The 20,307-nt window shown below is 52.1% G+C and overlaps 3 protein-coding genes across 7 annotated transcripts; 2 read left to right on the top strand and 1 right to left on the bottom strand.

The window, feature by feature from the left end:
- The first annotated feature begins 5,997 nt into the window (after nucleotides 1-5,997).
- On the top strand, nucleotides 5,998-8,900 carry TYROBP (transmembrane immune signaling adaptor TYROBP). Of its 3 annotated transcripts, none has more exons than XM_065925987.1 (5): nucleotides 5,998-6,131; nucleotides 6,510-6,536; nucleotides 6,695-6,829; nucleotides 6,987-7,030; nucleotides 8,671-8,900. In XM_065925987.1, exons 1-5 carry the CDS (start codon nucleotides 6,077-6,079, stop codon nucleotides 8,734-8,736), a joined length of 327 nt encoding a protein of 108 aa, XP_065782059.1. In that variant the 5' UTR covers nucleotides 5,998-6,076; the 3' UTR covers nucleotides 8,737-8,900. The 3 variants fall into 3 exon arrangements, with proteins under 3 accessions (XP_065782059.1, XP_065782058.1, XP_065782060.1); XM_065925986.1 differs by having other exon boundaries at nucleotides 6,984-7,030; XM_065925988.1 differs by lacking the exon at nucleotides 6,510-6,536 and having other exon boundaries at nucleotides 6,020-6,131; nucleotides 6,984-7,030.
- A 167-nt stretch (nucleotides 8,901-9,067) lies between these two features.
- HCST (hematopoietic cell signal transducer) lies at nucleotides 9,068-11,729 on the bottom strand. Of its 2 annotated transcripts, none has more exons than XM_065925999.1 (5): nucleotides 11,628-11,729; nucleotides 10,381-10,476; nucleotides 9,975-9,998; nucleotides 9,428-9,559; nucleotides 9,068-9,193 (listed from the first exon to the last, which is right to left on the bottom strand). In XM_065925999.1, exons 2-5 carry the CDS (start codon nucleotides 10,421-10,423, stop codon nucleotides 9,153-9,155), a joined length of 240 nt encoding a protein of 79 aa, XP_065782071.1. In that variant the 5' UTR covers nucleotides 10,424-10,476; nucleotides 11,628-11,729; the 3' UTR covers nucleotides 9,068-9,152. The 2 variants fall into 2 exon arrangements, with proteins under 2 accessions (XP_065782071.1, XP_065782072.1); XM_065926000.1 differs by having other exon boundaries at nucleotides 9,089-9,190.
- Nucleotides 11,730-12,606: 877 nt separating this feature from the next.
- Nucleotides 12,607-19,787, top strand: NFKBID (NFKB inhibitor delta). 2 transcript variants are annotated; one of them, XM_065925948.1, is made up of 10 exons: nucleotides 12,607-13,422; nucleotides 13,602-13,662; nucleotides 14,510-14,700; nucleotides 14,782-14,887; nucleotides 15,005-15,151; nucleotides 15,266-15,317; nucleotides 15,410-15,558; nucleotides 17,840-17,956; nucleotides 18,252-18,416; nucleotides 19,137-19,787. In XM_065925948.1, exons 3-10 carry the CDS (start codon nucleotides 14,648-14,650, stop codon nucleotides 19,188-19,190), a joined length of 843 nt encoding a protein of 280 aa, XP_065782020.1. In that variant the 5' UTR covers nucleotides 12,607-13,422; nucleotides 13,602-13,662; nucleotides 14,510-14,647; the 3' UTR covers nucleotides 19,191-19,787. The 2 variants fall into 2 exon arrangements, with proteins under 2 accessions (XP_065782020.1, XP_065782019.1); XM_065925947.1 differs by lacking the exons at nucleotides 12,607-13,422; nucleotides 13,602-13,662 and adding an exon at nucleotides 14,124-14,255.
- The last annotated feature ends 520 nt before the right edge of the window (nucleotides 19,788-20,307 follow it).

The raw sequence follows: 20,307 nt of genomic DNA, 5'->3' as shown, positions 1-20,307 counted from the left end.
TTGTTGCTGTTTGCCATTCTAATAGGCCTGTAGTGGGATCTCACCGTGGTGTTTCTTTTTGTTTTAACCAAAGAATCAAACTATTATCTTACCTAGGAAGGGTAAGGCAGGCTGGATGGATTGGTTTCCCTGGTATTTTGGACAATTCTCATGCTTTCTATGCCAGACGTCCAGAGCCCTCCGGACATCATCTCTCTCTTTTTTTTTTTTTTTTTTTTTTTTTTTCTGGTTGTCTTCTATTTTTTAAGAATTTCTTACCTTATGAATTCAACCTCCTCAGAAATCCATTTTCCCACTTTTCCTTGCAGCTGTGGTACAGGTATGCGTCTATCCAGATTCATCCAAAATTCCATCACTTCCTTCCCTCTGATATTTGGGTGCTCAGCTTTCCCCTTCAATCATGTGTGCACTAACCTCCAAATCGTCACAAACTTTACCCTGTAAACTCACCTAGTTCAAGCAGGGCATTTGAAACTACAGACTTGGGTGTAGTTACAAGGTCCCCTGCCCCCTAGGGCTTCCTAGGTAGCACTGGTGGTAAAGAACTCGCCTGCCAATGCCAGAGACATAAGAGACGCTGGTTTGATTCCTGGATAGGGAAGATTCCTTGGAGGAGGGCATAGCAACCCACTCCAGTATTCTTGCCTGGAGAATCCAATGAACCGAGGAGCCTGGCAGGCTACAGTCCGTAGGGTCACAGAGTCGGACACAACTGAAGGGACTTAATGCACACACACGCACAAGGTCCCCAAAGTAACAGGGCTATTTCCTTTGTCTGCTCTGTAACAGACCATCCCAACATGTAGTGACTTTCTCATGATTCTATTCTGTGAGCTGACGGGATGATTCTTCTGCTTCATGTGGTATTGCCTGGGGGTCATTCAAGGGGCTCTGCATTGAGCTGGCGGCTGGAAGGGCACAGAAGATCCAAGATGACTGGATCTTTTGGGGCCCTGGGCACTTCCTGTTGGCCAGGGTGCCTTGGATCTTATCCTTGTGGCCTCTCTCTCCTCATGGTATCTCATCCTCTAGGGCCTCTTTGTATGACTTCACTCTCCAGGAAGGGAGCTTGGACTTCCTTACAGCATGGCAGCTGGGTTCCAGGAGAGTAAGAGCAAAAGCTGTAAGGTTTCTTAGCCCAGGCTCAGAACTGGCACAGCATCACTTTCACTGTCTTAAGTCAAAGCAAGTCATGAATTTGGCTCAGATTCAAGGGGAGGGAAAATGGACTCTGTAACTTAAATATATATGTGTGTATATTTGGCTGTGATTGGTCTTAGTTGTGGCCCAAAGAATCTTTCAGTTGTGTCATGTGGGATGTATTCCCTGACCAGGGATCAAACCTGGGCCCCCTGCATTGGGAGCATGGAGACTTAGTCACTAGACCACCATGGAAGGTTTTTTTTTTTAATTTATTTCTTTTTAATTGAAGAATAATTGCTTTACAATATTATGTTGATTTCTGCCATACATCAACATGAATCAGTCATAGGTGTACATATATCCCCTCCCTCTTGAAACTTCCTGCTGCCCCCCTCCCCAACCCACCCCTCTAGATTGTCACAGAACCCTGGTTTAAGTTCCCCACCAGGGAAGTTTTTTTAAATTTATTTATTTTTGGCCATGCCACATGGCATGTGAGATCTTAGTTCCCTGACCAGGGATCAAACCTGTGCCCCTCACCATCCCTGCAGTGGAAGCGTGGAATCCCAACCACTGGACCACCAGAGAAGTTCCCCCTCTATAATTTTTGATGAGAGGGATAGTATGTGCATATTGAGATGAAGAAAATCTTGGTGACTGTTTTTGAAGACTACCTACCATGGGTGGTTTAAATGAGGTAGGAGTTTCTCTCTCTCATGAGTCCAGGGCTCCTCCAATGTGATGGGTACAGAGGTTCCTTCTATCCTGTTGCTCTTTTGTCCTTATCCTGTTGCCCTCACCCACTCATTTTAATGTGATCCCTCCCTTATTGAAACTCCAGCAAATGAGAAAACTGAAGAAGCATAGAGTGTACCCTTCCATGAAAGCCATGGCCTTTACATTGCTCATTCACTTCCAACATGGCCCATTAGCCAGAGTGAAGTCATATGGCCTTTTAAATGCAATGAAGCAAGGAGATACAGTCTTTAGTCTAGTGGCCAGAGGCCCAGAGGAAAATTCTGCATGGGGGACAGCAGGTATAAAGGCCCTAAGGTGAGAATGAGCTTGACTTATTTGAGAAACAGCAAGAAGGCTAGTGTAGCCCCAGTAAGGGAAGTAAGGGGAAGAGAGGAAGGAGGAGAGGACAGAGAGATGGATAGGTCTTTCTATGAACATATGTTTTCTTTTTTTAATTTTTAAAATTTTATTATTTATTTTGGCTGCACCGAGTGCTCGCTGAGGCACGTGGGCCCTTAGTTGGGGTGTGCAGGGTTCTTTAGTTGACACTTGTAGGCTTAGTTGCTGTATCTGGGAGTTCAATCCCTGGGTTCCCTGACCAGGGATTGAACCCAGGTGCCCCATTCCCACCAGCCTGGTTGCATTGAGAGTACTGAGTGCTATCTGCTGGACCACCAGGCAAGTCCCTGAATATGTGTTTGCAGTTCTCTGCAGTAAATGCCTTCTTTTGTGGAATTGCTGGATCTATGTGTAGGTGACTATTTAAATTTTAAAAATACATGTATTTATTTTGGGGGCAATGTCAGGTCTGAGTTGCAACACTCAGGATATTCCATTGCAGTGTTGCACCAGCTTAGTTGCTCCAAGGCATGTGGAATCCTAGTTCCCCAATTGGGGACTGAACCCATGCCCCTGGCACTGCAGGACAAATTCTTAACCACCGGACCACCATAGAAGTCCCTATGACTATTTAAATTTATGAGAAACTACCAAGCTCTTTTCCAAGGTAGTGGTTCTATTCCACTTTTCCAATTGCTCCTCATCTCTGCTGACACTTGACAGGGTCGATCTTTTTAATTTTTGTCACCCTAGTGGGCGTGTAGTGGTGTTTCACTGTGGTTTTAGCTTGTATTTCCCTCATGACTAATGATGTTGAACGCTTTTTCACATGTTACTCGGCTAGTCACATCTCTTCTTTGGTGACGTGTCTGTTCAAACCCTTCAGCCATTTAAAAAAGTAAGTGATTTGCCTCACTTTTCAGAAAGCTTCCCCTGGCTGCTGGGGGGAGGGTGGACGCTGGTAGGAGTTGGGGGAATGGAAGCAGGGAGTGGGGGAAGGGACTGTAGCTTCCACAGAGGCGAGCTTGTCATAGACTCAACCCATGGCCTGTCTTCTGGACAAGTCAACTTTGACCTTCCCCAACGCTTGGGGTGCTGCCAAGAGAGTCTGAGACACTTTACAGAGCTCGTGGGGCTCGGGGCAGCCCTGCTTCCTGGAGTTGGGCACTGCAGGGAGGGGTCTGCCCTCCATCTGGGTCTCTTCCTTCCCCCAGTGGGATGGAGACCCTGGACAGGAGACCAGCTGGCATATTAGGGTCTGTACCAGTACAGCTATGCTTGGGCTTAGTCGCTCAGTTGTGTCCAACTCTTTGCGACCCCAAGGGTCTGTATGGACTGCAGCCCACCAGGCTCCTCTGTCCATGGAATTCTCCAGGCAAGAACACTGGAGTGGGCTGCCATTTCCATTTCTGGGGAGTATAGCTGTACTCGTAGCTAAAATATTGGAATGCTTCACATTTCCACCACCTCAGCCCATTCCATTGGAACACCTCGGACTTCCCCACATCTCAGCAGCCAAAGGAGGACCCCGAGACTCGGACCCAACCCTGTGGCTGCATCTGATTGGAGGGTGCCTGGGTGTGGGGCTGTTAGATTGGGGATAGCCTGGGCCTGGCTGGAATTGGAAGAATCAGATCAGGAGGCTGAGGCTGAAAGGTAGGAGGATTCTTCTCCGAAGGGGAGCCCAGAACTGGAGACATGAATTGTTGTTGTTTAGTTACTATGGTGTGTCCGACTCTTTTGTGACTCCATGGACTATAGCCTGCCAGTCTCCTCTGTCCATGGGGTTCTCTAGGCAAGAATACCAGAGTGGGTTGCCATTTACTTCTCCCAGGGATCTTCCTGACCCAGGGATTGAACCCGCGTCTGCGGATTCTTTACCACTGAGTCACCTGGGAAGCCTTGAATTGCTAGTAACAATGACAACAATGATATTGATAATGATTAACATTCACTGAGCATTTACTGTGTGCCAGGCAGGCCTGATTCTCACAGACCTCACAAAATCCTCACAAGAAACTGGGCCACTGCTGCCACATCCTGGCCCGCTGCTCCCACCCCTGCCTCCAACAGTCAGGTCCGCATGCCCAGCCAGAAGGAGCCTGTTGACTCCTGAGTCAGATCAGGGCCCTCCTGACTCAGAGCTTCCTCTGGTCTCTGTTGCCCCTGGCTCACTGGGCTTCAGCCACCTTGAGACGCCTGAGCAGGCAGGCCCTGTTCATTCCAGACCTGGTGGTGGTGGTGGCATGCTGATTCTTCTGTGACAGGACTCGGCCAGGCCTGGGCAATGGTGGCGTTTAATAGCCAGTGCCGCCTGGGACTCGTCTGTGACTCTCTTCCGGACTCCAATTACCCACCCCCCACTCCAACAGGTCACTCAGCATCCGTCCCATGACTGGCATCCAGTTTCCCCTTTTTCTCTTCTGAGCCCAGGCCCGGGGAGCTGTGTGTGCGCTGCCTGGACGGGGCTTCCTGCCACTGGCCCATCCCCCTAACCCTAACCTCAGGTTCCTCCTTCCCCAGCTCTGGCTCCTCTCCTGTTGGGGCTAAAAGTCCTTGTCATCTCCTGGGTGGCCTCCCTCAGTACGGGCTTCCAGCCACTTCCTCATTTGGTGTGGGCAGCCCAGCCTGGCCCAGTGTCACCCATTGCCCCCCACCTGCCTCACCCCAAAGCCCTAGGCCTGGGTCTGTGCTGTGTGCATCTGTGTGACTGCCTAGTCTTCTCCCTCTTTCTCTGCCTGGTCACCGCTTTTTCCTTCCCTCGCCTCCATCTTGGTTCTTTTCTCTTTTTCTTTAAGGGTCAGATATCTGTCTTTGGGTCCTGGGTTCTATGTCCACCTTTATTTGCTGTGTCACTTTGGCCGAGTGTCTTTATCCTTCTCTAAGATGGGATAAAAGCATGTACCTCAGAAGGGTGTGCTATGCTTCATTGTTCAGTCATGTCCGACTCTTTGCGACCCGATGGACTGTAGCCCATCAGGCACCTCTGTCCATGGAGATTCTCCAGGCAAGAATAGTGGAGTGGGTAACTTATCTCTCCTCTAGGGGATCTTTCCAACCCAGGGATCGAACCCAGGTCTCCCACATTCCAGGTGGATTCTTTACCATCTGAGCCACCAGGGGAGCCCAAGAATACTGGATTGGGTAGCCCATCCCTTCTCCAGGGGATCTTCCCAACCCAGGAACCGAACCAGGGTCTCCTGAATTACAGCCAGATTCTTTACCAACTGAGCTACCAGGGAAGCTGCCTCAGAATGGTGTGCTTGGGTTTAAATGCATTAACCCTTGGACAGGGTGCCTGTGCATTACTGGAACCCATAACCTGGTGGTATCTTTTAATATCCTATGAACATTACAAGGTTCAGATTGTCAAATAAATATACCTGGTGCTTATAAAAAGCTGACAAGGGTCAGACACTGTTCTAGAGATACAAATTCATTCGAGCTGCACAACACCCTTCACAGTAGGTACTATTTTACTTCTTGTTTTACAGGTGAGGAAACTGAGGCCCAGAGAGGTTGAGTGACTTGCTCAAGGTTGTCCAGCCAGGAAGAGGCAGAGATTAGCTCCAATCACAGTCAGCCAGAGACCCTCCTGTGACAATGATGGCGGACCTCTGTCTGGGGGTGAAGGTTGAATGGACACATGCGCCCATCACCCTTCATTTTAACCACTGGAGGCTGCAGCCTGGGGTGTCTTGGCCTGACTCTTTGGTGATGTCTGTCTCTGTTCCTCCTCCCCCATCGTCCCCTCCTCCCTCCTGCCACCACCCACCTCAGACTTCCTCCTTTACTTGGACACTACACCACATCCCAGTCGCCTTAGGCTGTGGTGTCCAGCAGCGTCACCTGCATCATGGGGGGCCTTAGACCCTCCGACAGGCTCCCGTCTCTCCTTCTGACTGTGGGTGGTGAGTTGGGGGCTTCTGCAGCTTCTGGGCTCAGCACAGGGCAGGGCAGGGAGCTGGGCGGAAAGAGAGAATCGAAGCGGGGCGGGGTAGTGTTGGGACCGCAGCAGATCCCCAGCCCTCCAAACCCTATGAGCCTCTCCCAGAGCCTGCGCCCCAACCCGCCCCAAGATATAGCCTCTGGGAGAAGCGGAGAGAGGGGACTCAAGAGTGTTGCGACAGGACAAGTCGATGTAGAAGGAACCCAGTCCAGAGGCCTTGATGACGGCCGCCAGGTCCCTCTCGTGCCCGCCGGGGATCAGGAGACACCCTCTCCAGCTTCTGTGCCCACCCCGCAGTCACAGCCCCGTGTCTCAGTTTACCGTCTTTTCCTCTCCTCAGGTCTCAGCCTCGTCCAGGCCCAGAGTGGTAGGTCGAGACCCTGCAGTCCCCCGCCCTTCCTCCCAAAGACCACCCCACTCCGGACCCTTCCCCAGTCTCTCCACAGCTCCCCCCATGACTGACACCTCCTCCCGATTCCCACCCCCGGGGGTCTCCCCTGACTCCTGCACCACATCCATTCCCAGAATGCAGCTGCTCCTCCGTGAGCCCGGGCGTGCTGGCTGGCATCGTGCTGGGGGACCTGGTGCTGACCCTCCTCATCGCCCTGGCCGTGTACTCCCTGGGTCGGCTGGTCCCTCGGGGGCGAGGGGCTCCGGAGGGTGAGTGGGGCTGGCTGGGGATGGCCTGGGACCCTCTGAGGACTTGCCTGGCAAGGGAAGGGTAAACGCCCAAGTCACAACCACCCAAGGGGAGGTGATGGAGGGGCTGACTTTGGAACAAGAAAATAGTCCCAATTCTCACCCCACCCCCCAGCAGTGACCCGGAAACAGCACATCACGGAGACAGAGTCGCCTTATCAGGTAAGGAAACCAAGTTCTTGCCTCATCTCTCACTTTGGCCCTGTGGTTGTCTGTCCGAAACGTCCCTCCCCCAGTCCCCGCAGAACCCAGACCCTGAAGCCACGTTCCCAGGAGCTCCTCGAACATTGAAGACGAAGCGTCCAAAAATGCTTTCAGTGATCAATCACGACTTTACGCTCAGCTTAAAATGTGCGGAGGGGAAATTCAGGGATGGTTTGCCTCATCCAGAAGGCAGGAAAAGCCCAGCCCAGGACATGCTGATTTCTCAGAGAAGTCCTCCGAAGAGCAGAGGATATAATTCAACCCTAATTTGGTAACTTTAAAATGAGGAGTTTTAGAATTAATAGTGGGGGACAGGAAGCAGATCTTGTCTCCTTTTTGAGAAACTGACAAAAGTCGGAGACTCCTCAGAAAAATCCGTACGAAAAACACAAAATTGTGCATATAATCTACGGGCAGTGCAAGTATCCTTGAAGCCCTCCTTAAGAGCCATGATACAGGGATTTCCCTGGTGGTCCAGTGGCTGAGACTCCACGCTCCCAATGCAGGGAGCTCAGGTTCGATCCCTGGTCAGGGAACTAGATCCCACAGGCTGCAACTAAGAACCACGATGCAAATGTCATCTTTCCATCTTCCACCTCCTGTCAGTGTGATTCTTAACCCTTTATGGGGTCATGAGTTCCTCTGAGAAACTAATGGAAGAGAAACAGACCCTTTCCAGAAAGATGAACTCCCAGACCAGGCATTTGTATGTGATTTTAGGGATTCTATCTGAGGCAGGCATCTTGGGGCCACAGACCCTTACCCCACCCGCACTGTGAAGCTTGCTCTGTGAAGTCTGTTTTATTTGTCTGCAACCAGCTCTGGTGTGAGTCACTTGTGGCTTGAAAGTCTCTCTATAAAGTATAAGGATCTCAAGTTTGGCTCCATGAGGGAAGACTCAAGGGGATTTCCAGTTACTGGGAGGCAGTGACATTTTAGGGCAAAGCCCCAATTTATTCATTCCTTTGGTGAAATTTGTTGAGGGCCTGTATAGGCTAGATGCTGGTGAGCTTACGTCCTAGTTGGGGAGACAGTCTTGAAGCAAATTAACAAGATCACTTGGGGAGGCAGTGTGAAGAAAATAAAGCAGGTTGATGTGACAATGACTGGGGTGTGGGGAGGAGAAACTAGAGATGAGAAAATCAAGAAATGCCTCTCAGGGAATTCCCTGGTGGTCTAGTGGTTAAGACTCTGTGCTTCCAATGCAGGGGGGCCCAGGTTTTATCTCTGGGCTTAGGGAACTAGGATTCCACATGCCATGTGGTCAAAGGAAAAAAGAAATTCCTCTCTGAGAAAATGCCATGAGCTGAGACTAGAAGGGGGAGAAGGAACCTCCCATGGAACTACATGGGGAACTGGTGTTCCAGGCAGAAAGAAGAGCACACCCAAAGACCCCTTGCCTGGGGCAAATGGTGAGGCAGAGGGAAGAAGGGAGCATTGAATGCCCTTGAATAAAATCTAGATCTCTTTCATGGTTACAAAGTTGAAGAAGCTGCCAGGGGCCTTGCCAGCCCCTGGGAGAAAGCTAGATTTTCAGTTTATTTGGCCCATACCATTGTGGTCCTTTCACTGATGGTCCACACCCTTCCATCCCTTAGGAGCTCCAAGGCCAGAGGACAGATGTCTACAGCGACCTCAACACACAGAGGCCATATTACAAATGAGTCCAAAGCAGGACAGTCAACAACCTGATGCCTGGATCCAGTCATTCCTGATGCCTGCTCAGCACTCTACTCCTAATCCCATCAAGACACAGATCCACAGAGTGGCCTTCATGAGATGTCAGACTTCTCCCCACTACTGCCCCCAAATAAACATTGGAGTGCACAAACAATGCTGAGTTATTCCAGATCCCTGGGCAGATGGGGTGGAGATATATGGGGTCTTGGGGGGATCAAGGACCCAGAAAACAGATAAATGAGAAGGAACCTTTGGGGAACCTGGGTTCTTTGAGAAAGAATTAGAACAAGAGGTATTTCAATGGCTTTATTCCAGCCCCAAGGCAGGGTGGATTTTCTTGTGCCACCACCCACAAGCAGGATGAGAGGGTCAGAAGTCAAAACTTGAAGTTACAGGGAAGTCAACCCCTGCAAGGCATGTTGATGTAGATTTTGTCATCTTCTGGGGGTGGGGGAGAGAAAGCATGAGGTCTGACCACCCACCTCCCACCCACATCTCCACCCCCTTGGGGACCCCCAGCCTCAGGGGTTTTCTCAGGAGTTCCCCCAAGCACCGCCCCCAGGGTTTCCCCGGAACCTCGAGGGCTTGCCCAAGGAGGGGGGGCCCGCCCGCCCTGGGGACCCCCTCCCTGGGGACATCTTGTCCCTTTAGGCCCAGCCCTGTCCCTGTTCTCACCTTGGGGGGGCCTGCTGCGTAGGCGCGCACACACAAACACCACCACCACAATCAGCAGAGACACAATAGCATCCGCAGCCACAAGGCCCGCCAGGAGTGGCAGAGAGAGGGGCCCACATCCGGAACAGGAACCTGAAGCGGGGGGACCAAGACCACAAGGCGGCTGAGGGGGCTTCCAGACACTCAAGGCTGGGCTTCAGGCATCTGATACAAAGGAAATCCCTTTGGGGGTGGCTGTCCCAGAATTCCTGGGGAAGGAGAGGGGTCTTGGAGATTCAGAGAGAAGCTGGGGATGTCCTAGGGCTCCCAGGACTGTGCTTTGGGCACAGTGAGTACCCCTGGAGACAGATCGGGGGGGTTGGCGCATTGTTGGGCCTTCAGTTTGGTGATGAGGATGGTGACGTGGGGACCCAGAGAGGGCTGCAGATCCTCTGGCGGCTCCAACTCAAGGATGAGAAGTGAGATTCAGGATTCAGAGGCCACACTTTAGGAATGGAAGCAGGACCTGAGGTGGTGCTGCAAAGGGGAGGGGGGATTGATTTCTCACCTGGGGTCATCTGAGCTGCAGCCACTGTGGAAGGAGAGGGTAGGCAAATCAGTGGGCAGAGGTGGTTCTCAAAACAGGGCGCAGGGAAAGGAGATGCCCTGAGAAATAACCTCCACTCTGGAGAGATCAAATGAGAAGAGGGGCCAAGTAGAAGGGGAGTGCCCGGAGACCCAGAGAGAGATAGGAAATCAGAAGTAGAGGCAGAGACCCAGCAGTAGAAGGGGATGGACAGGCAGCCATCCAAATTCAGCTTCCCTTTCCAAAGAACCGGCCCAGAAGTTCATTTCTGGAAAGGAAAGGGCACTGAGAGAACCCGCCCTCAGCACCTCTCCCTTCAGATGCCACCCCAAACTGTTCACAAAACTCTAACACCCCCCGCCCCAGCCCTCGTAACCACTGGCTTCACCTGGGAGCAAAAGCAGGAACAGGATGTTGGCTGGCGGGACCATGGTGGGCTGGGGGCTGGAAGGGACCTCTCAAAGGGCTTTGGACCAGAGAAGTCCTGAGGAACAATGGGGGAGTGGAGAGGCAGCAATAGCGGATGTCACCCTGCTGGTGACAAGGCCACCTGCTTCCTGTGTGTCTGTGTGGGAGGGGGAGAGGTGATGGGTCCCTCTGACTGCCTTCAGGGACAAACCAGGGGGAGGGTCAGAGAGACCAGGGAGGCTGCTATGATTGTCCAGGTGAGACATGACAGGTAGACCAGGTTGTGGGCACTGGGGAGATTCTGGCGAGATTTTTAAAGTAGAGACAACAAAACTTGCTGATGGAGTGGATATGAGTGTGTATGAGAAAGGGATCCAGGATGACCGAAGATTCTGGTCTGAGCAACTAAGGACAGAGAATCCTTTGACAGCATGGAGAAAGAAGGGAAACAGGTTTAGGGGAAAAAGTGCCCAGGTTTGGCAAACGGAGCTGGAAATGCCTGATAGAGCTCCCCGTGGAGAAGCTGAATGACCACAGTGGCCTCTTTCTGAGTTCATGGAATGTCTAGTCTGGAGATGTAAATTTGGGGACTGATGGCTCATGGATGGTATTTAAAGCCATAAGACTGGATGAGATCATCAAGGAAGTGAGTAGAGACAGAGAAACACCACCTCCCCCACCACCAAGAAAGGGTGAAGAGGAGTAAACAGGCAGGAAAACGGAAGGAGCAGCAAGTGAGGGAGGAGAACCAGGAGAGCACAGTCTTGAAAGCAGGGGAGAAATGTGATATACATGGTTACCAAGATGGGAACTGAGAAACAAGCCTCCCACTGGAATGACAGTCTGCTTGAGGGCTGGGAATTCCTGCCTGCTTAGTTCACAGCTACACCACAGCACCCAGCAAAGTGCCTCCCTTGCAGTAATAAATTCTTTTTAACGAGGAATGAACAAATGAGAACTGGGCCCTGAAAAAGAATGTGATGTGGGGAAGAGGGGAAATTTGAGTCCACCTACATCACTCTTACCTACAGACCTTTCCTCCCTTGAGACCAAGGAGTCCAGAACCCCAGCCCCCTTCTCCCTGGACCTGGTATTACAGGCAGCGTCCTCCCACCCTCCACCAGCCCAGGGCCTTGAAGTCAAGGCCTCCAACATCCACTTGGACAAAGATCCAGAAATTCGGGTTCCCAGTTCCCTCCTTCTTCAGGGGTCCGCCACCCCAGGCACCTTCTCCCTCAGACTGAAGATAGGGTTCCCAATTCCTCTTTCCCAGGAGACTTCGGAGTCGGGACTTCAAAATGAGCTCCGCCCATTCAGACACCAGACTCGCTCGAGCGCACCGCGGGGACTCCCGGGTTTGTGGGCGGGGCCCTGCCCAGGACTGGGCGGGGCCAGAATCTGCGTTTAAAATCTCGCGGGGGGACCCGGTCCAAGATCGGGGACCCGGCGGCGGCTCCGCGGGAAAGCAGCGAGGCTGGCGCAGCGCCGAGGCCGGGGCCCTGGGGGCCCGCAATCAGCACCACGGAATCCCCGAGGTAACTGGGGGGCGGGGAGGTGAGGTACGCTCGGCCCCTAAGAGAGGGGCTGGGGGCCGAAGATGGACATCAAGAGTGAGGGGTCTAGCATCAAGCTGAGAGTGAGAACCCAATGTGTGCAGGGGGCAGAGGGTGCAAAGTCCTGGGTCGTGATGCCGGAGCGGCTGGGATTCTGAGATCCGAGTCCGGAGAGCTAAAAGACTGGGGATCCGGAGTCTTAGGTCCTGGGGATGAAAGTGCTGGGAAGCCCCGAGCCCTGCCTGGGTCCTAGGAGGAGGGGCTGGCGACCCAGCCGCCATACTCTAGAAAGAGGCTGGATTGAGTCCTTGGGGGCGTTTGAAATTGGCCAAGGTCTAGATAGACAAGGTTTGGCCGCAGGGCTTGGCCGCAGGGATGCTCTCTGCCCGTGACCCTGGCCCCACCCTGGGATTTCCCGAGTCGCCACCCGGCCTGGGTCCTCGGTCTGAGCAGGAATTCCCCATGTGCGGGGATTCCATGAACGCCACGCTTGGCCACGCATCTTGTTTCGGAGCCGGACACCTGGTGTACCGGGTAGAGAGGAAGAGGGAGGTGGAAGATTCCCTTGCGTGAGCGCCGTGACGTCAGCGCGTCGCGTCTGTGCTGTTTCCGAGTCCGCCCTCCCGCACTTAACCTTTTCTCCGCCCGAACCGGGTGAGGGCCGAGGGCCCAGGCTTCTGGGGTCGCGTGAACAAGAAGTCTGGAAACTGGGACTCCCAGGTCCTAGAGGGGAGTAGGCTGAGGCTCGGACTCCTGGGTCCTGGGGTAGAGGTTGCGAGTCTCCCAGACTCCTGTGGGGTGGGGCTTGAACTCCTGGGTCTGAAGAAGGGGGCAAGGTCCGAACTTTTGGATCCCTGAAGAGCCAGGGGGCTCTTGACTTCGTGGTTCCTTAGGGAGAGGGGCAGGGGACTCGGATATCTGGTTTCCCGAGGAAAAATATCAGGGCAGCTTCTAGGGCAGAGAGATTTGGGAACCTGGATGTACGTCTCTGTGAAGGGAAGACCGGCATCCCCCCGAATTCTTCAGGACTGGGAGATCTGGGGGTGGGGTGCGGTGGGATTTTTCACGGAAGTGGCGGTCAGAGGGAGGGGGGCTGCAGAGGGCGTCCTCCACCCCCTTCCTTAGTTTCCACGACGCTGGTGGAAAGTTGGGTCAGAGGGGAAAGTGCGGAGCAAAAGGAAGGAAACGGCGGAGGCGGCTGCGGCGCCGCACCCGAAATCTTAGATTGGCTTTGGAGTTCTCAGGCGACAGCAGTGTGCCAGTTTTTTCCGCGCGGGAGGGCGAGGAGGATGCTCAGATCCACTCCCCCGCGCCCTTGGGTGACTTAAAGACCCCTGATAACTTCCCTCCCTCCTCACCCCGCAGTGAGCCGGAATGAGCGCAGCCATTGCCCGTCACAGACGGTGAAGAAGCTGCTAGAAGAACAGAGGCGCCGCCAGCAGCAGCCAGACGCCGCCGGTGGGCTACCGGTGAGCCCCAGGACGCCCTGTAAACTACAACTCCGATGAGGCCATGTCCTGGTGGGCAAGGGCCCTCAGGGCTGACGAGAGATGTAGTCTTGACTTAGATGCCCTGTAGGTGGGGAATGGGTGCCGAGAAGTCTGCTGGATAAATGCTCCCTTGTTTCTTTTTGTTTCGGCCTCCACAGGGACAGTTCCCACCTCCCCTGGCCCAGCCCCTGACTTCATCTGTGAGTGAGGGTGAAGCTGGTAAGTCTGGAAACTCACTTGGTTCCCTCAGGGACTCAAATATCCCCGCTCTTAGAACTTTCCAGAACTTAGGTGTTAGGCCCTCATTCTTGCCGAGACCTGGTAGCAGTTTGATCTCCCAGATTCTCTGGAGCTCAGTAGTTTCTGCACGTAGTCCTTCAGGGGCTCAGGCTCCCAGCCTGGAGTCTAGACCCTCACTCACTCAGTGTTCAGGCATTTAGGCCCCCACAGTCCAAACCTCCAGCTCTTTGATGCCCCAGAGGTACTAGCTTTCTCTATCCTGGGGACTCTGGGCCCTCATACAGCTCCTGTCTGGGCTGCTGCTTCCCTGACTCTGGTAACCGGGCCTGCCCCTGCTCCTCCTCTCACACACAGGCCATACTCACTTCCCTGCACACCCGGAGACTTTGGGTTCTGGACTTGGCAGCCTGGCGCCCCCCACTGGCTTTGTAGACTGGGACCCCAACACGCATGCTGCCTACACGGACAGCCTCTACTCTTATCCTGCTTCTGCTGCTGAAAGTTTTCTGACTCCTGACTTCTACTCACCCTCGGACCCAGGGCGGCCGTGTTCATTTCCCCTGGGGATGGAGGTGAGACTGACAATGGGAACTGGATGCTGAAGGGTCCCTGAGATGCCCAGTTGCCCTTATGCAGCACAACATTCTGAGATGTCTGGGTTAGCAGCCCATTCCTCAGATGGGCAAAACTGAGACCCAAAGGTCCAGGGTTACTGGCCGCAGGTGGAACATGCAGCCACTCTGCCTAGCACTCTGTATGTGTATGTGTGTGGTGGAAAGAGGGAATTCTCAGCTGACTGGCTCTCCCCACCCCCTGTACCCTTCAGGACCCCCTGGACACTCGACTCTATGCAGACCCTTCCCTGCCACAGGCAGGATCCTGGAGGGCTTCTGGGCTCCCCTCAGGACCTCCACAGTTGCCTCCTGTGGTCACTGGACCATCCCTGGATACTGCCCGTGCTCACATGCTGGCTCTAGGACCCCAAAAGCTGCTGGCGCAAGATGAGGAAGGAGACACGTGAGTACAGGGGAGTGGAGTCTGCGGGCTTCGTGCTCAGCTGGGGTGCTGTGCTCATTGCTGCCCCCCACCTGTCCCCAGGCTCCTGCACCTGTTTGCGGCTCGGGGGTTGCGCTGGGCAGCATATGCTGCAGCTGAGATGCTCCAAGCGTACAGACATCTGGACATTCGTGAGCATAAGGGCAAGGTGAGGGCTGGAGGCTTGGTCTCCTGGATCTGAGGACAAAAGGGCTGGGGGCCTGGGTCCTGGTTTTCAAAGGGTAGGGGATGGGGGACCCAGACTGACCTTTCTTGACACCTGCAGACTCCTCTTCTGGTGGCTGCTGCTGCCAACCAACCCCTGATTGTGGAGGATCTACTGAACCTGGGAGCGGAACCCAACGCCACTGACCATCAAGGACGTTCTGTCTTACACGTGGCCGCTACATATGGGCTCCCAAGAGTCCTCTCGGTATGTCCATTTGGCAGGTGGGATGAGTGGGATGGGCTAGATTGCCTGGATCCTGACTTTCAGAGCTACCTGGCCTGGAGAGACTCTAAGCCAGCTCTCTGCCTTCTCTTCCAGGCTGTAATTAACTCAGGGGTTCGGGTTGACATAGAAGCCAGAGACTTTGAGGGTAAGTTGAATGGTGGGCAGTGTGTTGTGGCAGGTGGGGCTGGGTCGGGGGAGTGCTCCAAATGTGAAGTCCCTACTGTCTCTGCTCTGCAGGCCTCACCCCACTCCACACAGCCATCCTGGCCCTCAACGTGGCTATGCACCCACCTGACCTATATCCCCCAGTACTGAGTACCCAGGCCCAGGACAGGCTGGCTTGCGTCAAGATGTTGCTGCACATGGGTGCTGATCACACCAGCCAGGTGAGCTGGGCAGTGGACAGCTAGCCCCCAGGAGGGCATGTGGGATGGGAGCTCTTGAATGTCCAAGAAGGCTACATAAATGCTGACTTGCCCCTTGTCAGTGGCGTGAACTTAAACATGTTACTTCACTTCTCTGTGCCCCAGTTGTCAACTGGGAATAATATTAATGATTTTAGCTTATATTTATCAAGCACTTAACTGTTACTAAACACTGAGTTTCACTGATTAGCTAATTGAATTCTCACAAACACGCTTTGATGTGTGTGCTATTATTGCCTTCTCTATTTAATGATAATGAAACTGAGGCTCAAGGACTCAAAAATCTTGTACCTGGAAAGTGTCAGAGAGGGGATTCAAGCCCAGGTGGCCTGACCCTAGAATCTAGCTCTTAATACATATATTCTTCTCCTTCCTGCCAGTAGCTCCTTCAAAGGCTGGCTGAAAGAATTACACATCCACTCATTGTTTTGGATTATTTTTGTTTTAAGAACTTTGAACACAGATAAAGTACAGAAAATAATGTTTTATTTTTTTATGTTTTTGTTTTCTTGTTTTATTTTTTTTGTTTTTTTATATTTTTGTTTTATATTTATATTTTTGTTTTATACCTATAATAAAGAAATATTTATACCTAAATAATTATACCTATAATTATATACCTATAATGTTTTATATTTTTATTTATACCTACCCAACATAAATAACCAGCTATGAGTTGCTGGGTTATCACTTCTCCACTTACCTGTATTACTTTTAAGTAAATCCAAGCTTATAATTTTATGGGTAAAATTATACCCATAAATATTTGTCTTAAAAGATAAGAATTCTTTTTAACCTCAGTACCATTATTCCAGCTTAAAAAAATTAACAATCTCGTAATAGCAAATATCTTGTGTTCAAATTTTTGTTTGGCTCTAAAGTAACATATGGGCTTCCCAGGTGGCACAGCAGTAGAGAATCCCCTGCCGAGCAGGAGACAAGGGTTCGATCCTGGGTCGGGAAGATCCCTTCAAGAAGGATATAGCAATCCACTCCAGTATTCTTGCCTGGAAAATCCCATGCACAAAGGAGCCTGGCAGGCTGTAGTCCATGGGGTCACAAAGAGTCGGACACAACTTAGAGCATGCAAGCACAGTAACATAACGTTTATTTTTTTCATTAAAAAAAAACCCAAAAAACTATGATCCAAATAAAGCCCACACATTGCAATGAATTGTCCTTTTTTTCCCTTTTAAAAAAAATTTTTATTGAAGTATAGTTGATTTACAACATTGTGTTAGTTTCAGGTATACAGCAAAGTGATTTATTTGTACATATATACATACATATTCTATTTCATATTCTTTTCCATTATGGTTTATTACAGGATATTAAGTCTAGTTCCCTGTGCTACACAGTAGGACCTTGTTTGTCTATTTTATATGTAGTAGTTTGTTTCCGCTAATCCCAAACTCCTAATTTATCCTCCCCCACCCTGTTTTCCCTTTTAGCAAGTATAAATTTGTTTTCTATGTCTAAGCACACAATTTTTCATGTTTATTATCATTAGGGATTCTTTGAAGGCACATAATAAAGTTTCATTGTGGAAAATGTCTTTATTTGCTTCAAAATGTGAAGAGAGCTACTCAGTATGGAAGTAGATATAGGCTTAGGTAGTCCACTGATAAATGCTTCTCAGCTCCCATCCTTGTAGATAAAATAGTCCATGTGGGATGTGGGTGCATTTTATTGTGTTCAATAGAATGTGGGCTGGCCAGGGCAGCTGCTAGTCCAGAGATCCAGAGAGCTCCTTTGGAGGACTAGAAAAGGAGGTTTTTTCTCAATGATACCTGGGCTTGAAAACTGTCTTAATGAATATACAGTTCAGTGGTGCTTATGATCTGTGTATGTGCTTGTGTTCATGCAATTGCTCAGTTGTGTCCGACTCTTTACAAGCCCACAGACTGTAGCCCACAAGGCTCATCTGTCCGTGAGATTTTCCCGGCAAGAATACTAGAGTGGGTTGCCATTTCCTCCTCCAGGGGATCTTTCCAACCCAGGGATCGAAACCATGTCTCTTGTGTCTCCTGCATTGGCAGGCAAAGTCTTTACCACTGCTCCATGATCTGAATGGCACCCCCTTAAATCTGGTATTCTTGTAGAGTGCACAGTGCATGCACCTGTATAATGCACATAGGGGTGCTTGCAAAAGAGGAACAGAGTCTCTAAAGGCTTTTGGGCTCCATGGTTGGAGGCCTGGGTATGAGGACTGGCCTGACCTCTGCCGTTCCCCTCTCCACAGGAGATCAAGAGCAACAAGACTGTTCTGCACTTGGCTGTGCAGGCCGCCAACCCAACCCTGGTTCAGCTGCTCCTGGCACTGCCCCGGGGAGACCTGCGGGCCTTTGTCAACATGAAGGTAGGGGCCTGGGCTGGAATGTGCAGATTGGGTGAGATGTGGCAGAGACGGGCAGCTGGATGCTGGGGGTCTTGTGGCTGTGGCTGTGGAGGGGACGATGTATAGGATGTGGACCTAGACCAGGGGCATGTGTTGGGCACAGACAGAGGGCTGTGTGGAATGTGGTGTGGAGCAGGGCTCTGGGACGTGAGAGGGGACATGTGGGACATGAACATGGTAGTATAGAGAGTGTGAGGTCGAGAGCCCAGGCCAGCTGAGTCTGCATCCTTAGCAGTCCTCCCCTCACTGTCTCCAGGCCCATGGGAACACCGCCCTCCACATGGCGGCCGCCCTGCCCCCTGGGCCGGCCCAGGAGGCCATTGTGCGGCGCCTGCTGGCAGCTGGAGCAGATCCAACACTGCGTAACCTGGAGAACGAGCAGCCTGTCCACCTGCTACGGCCTGGGCCGGGCCCCGAGGGGGTGAGCACTGAGCCAGCCCTTACTGCAGGGTGAACCTCTGACCCCATCCATTCCTGACTTTAGAGGGTGACTTGTGGTGTCAGAAGGTGACCTTGACCCTTCTCCAACCTCGACTTCAAAATGTGACCTTAAGAGACTTCGCTGGCAGTACAGTAGTTAATACTTCCCACTTCCGCTGCAAGGGGCTTGGGTTTGATTCCTGGTCTGGGAACTAAGATCCCACATGCCATGCAGCACAGCCAAAAAAACAAAAGTGACCTTGGACCTCAGTGTCTGCTCCCTTGCCTGATAAGGTGACTCCTCCTAATCTCTATTTAAACCCTGACCTCAGAGTATGACCTCTACTTTTAACCCTGAATCCTGACCTAACCTTAAGGTGTGACCTTTGATCCCCAGGATAACCTCCAGCCCCCTGACTTTTAGTCCTGACCTCAAAGTGGGACTTCTGACCCTCAAATGTTACTCTGACTCCTAGCTTCTCCCTTTGGACTCCCAGTCCTCAATGCTATTCCCAAGGTGGGAACTCTCAGCCAGCAACACCTTTGCTCAGGAGCCTTGATTCATTGTGTGCACGAGGCTTAACCCCCATCCCCCCACGTTTGACCTTCAAACCCATCTGACTCGACTCACTTCTCTCTGACCCCCAGCTTCACAGGGTGCGCCTGCCCCATCTCTCCCTGCAGCCTCTCAAACTTCTCCCCCGTCTTATTTTGTTCACAGCTCCGGCAGCTGTTGAAGAGGAGCCGAGTGGCACCCCCAGGCCTGTCCTCTTAGGACGCAAACCCAGAACCTGGACTGATTTTCCAGTCCCCACCGTCCTGTGGGACAACCAGCGTATGCTAATGTTGCAAATTCGTGATAATGTATGTGGACAATGTCCAGCCTTTGGGGTCTTACATTAAAACCCCAAAATGGCTGCTAGGGGGTAAACAGTCCCCAATATTTGGGGTGGTATGATACCCCTCCCCCACCCACAAGGAGCCCCCTTGATGATTTCTGTGAAATCGAGGCCCTTGATTGTTTCTGTGAAACACCCTAGACCCCCCCCAACCCTTTCCCCCTGCAGGATCTTTCAGGGTCCCCTCCGCTAACTCAGCTCTTTACATCTGGAACCCCAGATATAACTCCCTTACATGGTACTTGGAGTACCCCAAAAAACAGCTTCTGGTACCATCCCAGTAGAGCTCCAAAATGACCCAGTGACCTCCCCGGGACCCAACCCCTTCAGGTCCCTAACCCTGAGACATAGGAAGGACTCTCCTAAGTTAGAGTCCCCTAGGCCTTTTTAAGTCGACTCAACCAGGCCCCTGTCCCAGACCTCGATATTTCCAGTGAATCCCCTCCCCTCTCTGAAACTCCTGATTAAACTCAACCTGGACTGGAACCGTTACTATCTAATCGCTCATCCTTGGTGCAGGGAAGCGACTGAGGAGCTGTGTTTGGGTGAACGTGTCTGGGTGGGGTGTTGTAGCAGACCCTGGGGGGGCCAAGTCCACATCCTGTCACCCTCCCCATCAACACCTGGTGGTCTGCCTGCCAGGGCCAGCACGTGAGTCTTTGCCTGTGGGCCTTCTCAGACCCCTGGTGCCCCCTTTGCCTCTTCCCACCTCAGTAGCCCTCAACCAGTGACTGACTGAGGGAGATGGTGTGTAAGTGCTCCAGGCCCACCCCCTCGGTGGGGATGGCCGTGCGTGTTCTGCGCGGGCTCTCAAAGTTCCCTGACGGAATGCGCCTCCAGTTCTCTACCCACTGCTCCTGGCTTGCTAACATGCCCTTTTGTGGCAGCTTTTTCCCTTTTCTGCGTCACTTCCTGCTTCCCCCACCAGTATTTTCCGGCCCGTCCAGGTAATCATGTCCTCAAATCCTTGCCTCAGCCTTGCTTCTGGAGAAA

Source organism: Muntiacus reevesi, chromosome 2, assembly GCF_963930625.1.
Source record: "Muntiacus reevesi chromosome 2, mMunRee1.1, whole genome shotgun sequence".
Lineage (NCBI taxonomy): Eukaryota > Metazoa > Chordata > Mammalia > Artiodactyla > Cervidae > Muntiacus > Muntiacus reevesi.
Note: the sequence above shows the minus strand (reverse complement) of the source record. Positions and strands in the feature narration are given on the sequence as shown.